Source organism: Archocentrus centrarchus, chromosome 4 (assembly GCF_007364275.1).
Source record: "Archocentrus centrarchus isolate MPI-CPG fArcCen1 chromosome 4, fArcCen1, whole genome shotgun sequence".
Classification (NCBI taxonomy): domain Eukaryota; kingdom Metazoa; phylum Chordata; class Actinopteri; order Cichliformes; family Cichlidae; genus Archocentrus; species Archocentrus centrarchus.
This window is the reverse complement of record NC_044349.1, coordinates 6,726,111-6,733,026: the sequence shown is the minus strand read 5'-3', so window position 1 is coordinate 6,733,026 and position 6,916 is coordinate 6,726,111. Positions and strand designations below refer to the sequence as shown.

The 6,916-nt window shown below is 40.0% G+C and overlaps 1 protein-coding gene across 1 annotated transcript; it reads left to right on the top strand.

Annotated features, from left to right (window-relative positions):
• Nucleotides 1-3,852: 3,852 nt before the first annotated feature.
• rgs2 (regulator of G protein signaling 2) lies at nt 3,853-6,028 on the top strand. The gene is made up of 5 exons (XM_030727401.1): nt 3,853-3,982; nt 4,089-4,172; nt 4,585-4,646; nt 4,838-5,004; nt 5,146-6,028. The coding sequence occupies exons 1-5, from the start codon at nt 3,891-3,893 to the stop codon at nt 5,338-5,340; spliced, it is 600 nt and encodes a 199-aa protein (XP_030583261.1). The 5' UTR covers nt 3,853-3,890; the 3' UTR covers nt 5,341-6,028.
• Nucleotides 6,029-6,916: the final 888 nt, after the last annotated feature.

The window sequence follows — 6,916 nt, the reverse complement described above, 5'->3', positions numbered from 1 at the left end:
TAAATAGCAGACAAGGAAGTTATAGGTATCCTCACGCCAAATGAAGAATAAAGCTGAATCTCTTAAAAATACATATCTCTGCTTTGAAAAATAACCTGCAATTTATTAGTGATCAAAACAATTTAGATCAATAATTATTTCTGCTATCCTGTTCAGCTGCTCCTAATAGATAGGATTAAGAGCAGGCAAACTAACTATGAACTCAAGGTGACAGTAGCTTGCATTAGTTTGCAGAATGTGTCTGCACGCATTAGCTGAAGCTGCTCAGTCAGGATTTAATCCCGTGTTTATGAGATGAACTTTAATCAGAAGTAGCAAACTTTGCTGCTAAAATAGAAAGTCAACTTCAGAGCAGACGCTATCCAGTGCTTTTCTTTCATTTATTTTTAGCACCTGTTTGTTTTGGACTGAGTGCATGTGAAGCAGCCAGAGTGGCTTTTAGGTTTTTTTTTTTTGTTTTTTTTTCCTATAGTCTGTAGTAATACACTAGCTGGAGCAAGTCTTTCTTTAAGGACTTGAAACACAATGCTAACTTTAGGCACTTGGCTCGGCGCCGAGAACCATAAAGCACGAAAGCAAAAAGCACCTGGAGGGGTTAATGAGTGCGAATGCAATGTCCAAACACAAAGAGGACAAACTCTACAAGCCAGTGCTGGGAATCACCTTCTCCTGCGTAAGGCCCTTTTGGACACAACTCGTGCCTTAATGGAAACTTGGCCCTGCGCTTTATCCACTTCTAGGCAGACAGCTGCTTACACACTGTCTGCTCTTCATAATAAACACATGAGGCGAGCACCATGTTTTCACCCAGTGGAGCTCCAAACTGAGAAAGAGGGAGAGGGGCCAGTGATAATCACAACAGCACAGAGCAGGTGACGCAGATGCAATATAGCACAGATACTGTAGGACAAAATGTGAGGATACTTTACATATGTGCATCCTGTTCCACCGCAGAAACGTTCTTTTAGGGTTTCTGGGATGTGATGTCATTTTCAGCCCGTTTTCCCAGAACAAGGAGTTCACTAAGCTTAACAGGTGACCTTCTCAAGCAGACAGTTTTAAAATACATTAGATGTTGTCCAGATGGATGAACCAACTGGACCATCACGTTATTTTTGTACTTCTCCCACTTGATCGCTGCTCAGGTATATATCATAACATAGACTTATAATATTTGTCAGTGGAAGCTCTTCTCTTTTATTCTTCCTTTACTTTTCCACAGAGTCATGCAGGCAGACTGTACCTACAATAGCATGACATTTTCATGACCACAGCTTTGAATGCAAACAGCAAGTGGATGGAAAAATGGCAGGGTTGGTGCCACGTGAAGGTGGTGTGACTCTAAGACTGTATATAAAAACCGGGCCTGTGGGTTTAGCAGTTACTCATCTTTTTTTATGTGTCTACTTGTATCAATACAGGAAAATGAACAGTGTGGAAGGATACGCAGGTTTTTACGTGGCTGGCATGTTTCGTAACAAGAACAAAATGTTCTTTCATTAATATAAGTAACGTATCCAATTATATAACTAGACCCTAAGCTAAAGCTGGATCAGCTTTAGTTTACAGACTGAATGCAGTTATTTTCATAGTAACAAAGTATTTATTCTATGTGTATAGTAGCTAAATCTAATATATGTCCATGTATAGAGTTAGGTCATTTATGGTACAAATATAATGAAATATAATAGAAAACATCTGATTCTACAGCTCTGTGGTGCTAACAACCTCTAATTTTTTTTTTTTCTGGCTAAAAGTTGCGCTCAGATCAATTTTGTTTCCAGGACTAGCTTGGAGCTTTTTGACAAAAATTATAAAAAGACAGAAAGCAAAGTGAAAAAGGGATCAAACAATAACCTTATGTGTATGTGTATGTATCTTTGAGCTAGATGGAGCAAAGCTTTTAAACACTCGCTAGAAAACAAAATGCTAGCAGCTGAAGAGCTACATGTTTGACTTCCATTCATCACACGGACAACCTACAAGCTCAACTGAACGCTAAAGACGTTAATGTTTCCAAATATTGGTTATATTTGGTTACATGAAACTTATTGAAAGGGTTCTTCAGTTCTGCCATGGACAAAAAAAAAGAAATGCTACTTGAATATATCAAAGTTAAGATAGCATAATTACATATGTTATAATCAAGTGGCTAGCTCCGCGGTTCAAAAATGAAGCCAACATAGTAGGGCTGAATACCTTCGGCCACTTGAGGCATGCTTCAATATCAAATCAATCTTCATAAACGTCCATGTTAAAATACCCACATTTATAGCAGAAACAAACATGTTACAGCCTTGTAAAACCAACACTTTATTTTTTTGTCCGATGGCTACTTTTCCTGAGACATTTTTTTTTCTGGCATTTTTATGTAAATCACACATTTAAACTGTTTTAAGCATTAAAGTTATAAATGATTAAGGCCATAAGACTCTAAGTCACCTGGATGCCATTTTTTCTTGTTGAGCATCAGTCTGTCTTAAGCTTTCGCAGGAAATACATTTCATTTTAAGCCTGTTTTTTTGTTAATCTAAGCACATGCCAATCTTGGAAATTCAAACCTATGAGCGCACTCCTGGTGGCTGTGTGCATGTTTTATTCATGTTTTATCCGAGTATCAGTGGAAGATTCCAGACAATAAACGCAACTTGATTAGTATCAGACACCTCATTGGTGCTATGTAATCGCATTTCTGATCAGTCAGCATCGTCATCCTTTGATAACTTGAATCTTTCAAGTGTGACGGCTGATATCTTCATGCCAGCTTAATCCTGCTCCAGCTCCACTCACATCTCCTCCTCTGGTGTTGAAGTTTTGGGCGTTATTCCCTTTAATAAGATCTCATGTTTGTGCGTGTGTTTGGTGAAGGAGGATCAGTTTCCTTAGCAGCAGCTTTTACTGCAGCTCAGATCCTTCTGAGAGCTCCCTCAAAAGGCACGGCCTTATCCACTAAATCTAGCCCCTGCAACCCTTTGCTATAAATGGCCAGTTCCTTAACTGGTGTGTTTCTAACTGACTGAAATACATTTCAAGTAAAGCAGGTACCACTATCCTCTGAACGCTTTAAGAACAAGTAACCTTTTTTGACCTTTAAAACAATACTGGAGGTAACCACCCAAAGTGAACTGGTTGATTCTAGTAATGTTTTTTGTTAAGTTAAAATGAGAGGAATTAAAACCTTGCACCCACATGCAATGTTTACCTAGGAAGGTAAGAGGATATTGCATCATCACCTTTGTTCCAACTTGTCCATATCTGAACATCCCATCATGACAGAAGCCACTGATGCGGATTGACTGATCCACACCCTCTATGAGTAATTCATTAAACATGAACACTCTGGGTAGTGTTTCAAAGTTGCAGTGAATCACCTGTATGCCTATGCTGTTACTGACAGAGAACTTTTAAAGCTGAACATGCTGTACTTGCATTATTGGTTTTGTTGTTCTTGTTTTTAGATTTCATTCAGTTAAAAATATTTTTTTGTTTTCAAGTTGCAACTTACAGCCTCAAAGACTTCACGAATGTGTCTGGCTATAAACATTGGGGGGGGGGGGGGGGGGGGGGGGGTAGAGAAAAAGGAGAGAAACGTTCCATTACTCTCCCAACACAACTTTATTTTAGGAACAGGGGCATTGAGTGTGCCACACACGTCACATCTTGACCTTACTCTTAAAAATGGAAGCCCGCAGGTCACTCGGGGAGGGAATGTTTATGCAGCGGCAGGCTATCATTGCCTCGGGCCGAGAGTCACACCAGAGCAGCGCTGTTGTTTACACAAGAAGAGCCAATCGCATTAAAGACCTGCCATTCTAGTTCCGCCTCACTGGGATGAAAAACTATAAAGTTGCCAGACAAGTCAAGAGGGAGAAAGAGAGGAGTGCTGAACGATGAGAGAGAATCTCGGCAGTGTGTCAACCCCAAACATGGCATTTACAGACTACGTGAATCCCACAGAGCTGGCCACGGACAAGGAGATAAAGTAAGTTGATGTGCTGTTTAATGAGGATGTTCCTGGTCATGATGTCCTTGTAAAAGAATTGCACGTCTATAAAGCAGATGAGTGAACCACCTTTTTTTTTTTAAAGGAGGAATAACTGGAGGAACAGAATAGGATTTCTCCTGAAGACAAACTCTTCAGTACTGCAGCGCGTGAAAGTCAGACACTACAGGTAAGCCCTGTTTGTTTTACAATTATAAATAGTTTCTGTGCATAAAATGCATTTAATTTTAAACACACAGTTGATTTGTATTTTATCTGAATCGAGTTTTGGGATATTTCTCACTCATGCACATATATTTTTGTACAACTACGCTGCTATTTCACTCAAATAAGCCATTAAATTCTAAACGGAAAGGATACGAGAGCAGTAAATGCTCCAATCTCATTGTACATCCTGTATAATGACAATAAAGGCATTCTATTCTAAATGGTAATTAGTAATAGTTAGCAACACACTCTTGTAACATGTTACATGATCAGCAACACTCAACTGTGATAAGCAATTTAAGGAATTCACAATGATGCTTCACCAACGTATTACTATAATTATCTCTTACGTGACTTGTGTTCTTTACCCTCAGGCCAAGCGTGGATGACGTGAGCCAATGGGCGCAGTCGCTTGACAAGCTGCTCAGTCATAAATGTAAGTATCATTCACTCATCTGTTATATTGAAGAGTCTCAAAGGTCACACGGTAACTGTGAGCTGAATGAAAGCTCTTTATGGGTGTCAGTGAAACAAAGCTGGCTCTCCTTTTACCTTACATGAATGGGCAAAGATCCAGTGGGTGTCACAGGAGAAGTTTTTAATATTTCTCATCTCTCTCTCCCACAGATGGGAAAACCGCCTTTTGTATGTTTCTGAGGTCTGAGTTCTGCGAAGAGAACATTGAGTTTTGGTCAGCCTGCGAGGAGTACAAGAAGCTCACATCGCAGAAGGATCTGGCGTCCAAGGCCAACAGCATTTATGAGGAGTTCATTAAAAGTGAAGCTCCAAAGGAGGTAACGGCTAACAGATGGCTTCAGTTTGTTTGTTTTCTTCAAGCTGATTTTAATCAGAATTCATACACTAGCAGCACTAAAGATATTCTTTATTAAAATGGGGGTCAAAGGCTCATTCAGGATGTTTCTCTTTGGTTGTAGATCAACTTGGATTTCCACACCAGAAACGCCATTGTGCAGGGCCTCCACCAGCCGACTGCAACTAGCTTCCTGGCAGCTCAGAGGAAAATCTACAACCTGATGGAGAACAACTCGTACCCCAGGTTTATCAGCTCCGACCTCTACAAAGATCTGTGCACAGCTGCTGAAAGAGACGCCAAGCACATTAAGTCCTAGCCAAACTAGACACCCAGTCGTGGAGTCATTTGTTTACCACTGTGACTGTGAATAGACTGCGCACAATGTTCATTGCGGGCACTACCTCAGTACAAAACAGCTGAATGCAAATTCTTAGCATAAACATTAACGGGCAAGTGTGGAATATGCAAAGCGTTGTCCCGCTGAGAGCTCTCAACAAGGAAGCGGGAATGATTAGGCCGGATGCTGTATGATGCTCCAAACAGTGCACAGACTGTCTCGAGCAGATGGGATTAATGTTTTCATCACTGAGCCATTACCTGCACCTTCTTCCCAATGCCATTAGAATTTGGTATTTTGAGCAATGGTGCCTCATGCCACTGCATTCAAAGTCCAAACACTTAACTCTGCGTCTCTTACCTTACATTAAACCAACAGCATTTTCTGTCATGATATCCAGTTGAACACTGTATGAGTCAAACGCACCTGCCATTAAACCCTAGTTTGCATTTCTCTGATGTTTGCACCAGTTTACATTTTTAAAAAATGCAGCTTTAATTTATATGATAATATCCACTGTTTCATCTGATGGCTGCATTTGGCCTGAAATGACTGTGACATTGTAAGATACTGTAATTATGTGATGTTGCATTATGTGTTTAATGTGAATTTTAGCATGGGGCAGCTGGACTGTTTTCAGAATAAAATGTGTTCTTCAGTGCTGAAATGTCCCAGATGTGTTTGTTTAGATATTCAGTACAAAACTGAAAAATGCAGCAGTTCTTTGGAAATGGTGTCCATCAGCAAACCTATTTAAGGTAGCGCTCACTCGAGCTTAGTCATCTACTTTTTGTTCACCTAAATGTAAAATTACTGCTGATCAGAGGTGGGAAGTAACGAAGTACAAATACTTCGTTACTGTACTTAAGTACATTTTTTAGATATCTGTACTTGAGTATTTATTTTTCTCAGTACTTTTTACTTTTACTCCCTACATTTTTACACAAGTATCTGTACTTTCTACTTCTTACATTTTCAAAACAGACTCGTTAGTTTTTAACACTCAGGGAGAAGTTTGCATTTCCAGTCAGTGCGCCGTCAAACAAACGATCTGAGCCTAAACGGAGGAAAAACAGATAAGATACAATCGTACTGGCGTATCCTCCATCCCCGGGGCTTATCAGGTACAAAGGGATTAAATACGCAAACCCATATAATTAATGGATCATTTATAGTGCTACCGTGGGCCGGACTGAGTCCGGAAGTTGTGCTCGTGGGACATAAACTGCTGAGCTAGCGCTACTGAAGAGGAGCGAGCATAAAGGGAGTAAAGTGTAGCAGGTAAATGCAATGTTTCTAAATGCTCAACAGATATCAGCAAAGACACAAAGTGTGTGCAGTTTGTCACAGAGTGTGTCTGCTAGCTAAAAGAAGAGCTGCTGTATTTCAGTGAGAGCAAAGAGAGAAGTTCACTCAGAGATGGAGAAAGAGGACAGGAGAGGAAGAAGAGGTTAGAATTAAAGCTAAGGAGTGCAAAACAAACTGAAGTTTGCTGACTTTGTGTTATTCAAAGACTGTATGAAAATACTGCAGTTTAGTGTGTAATAAACAGGTT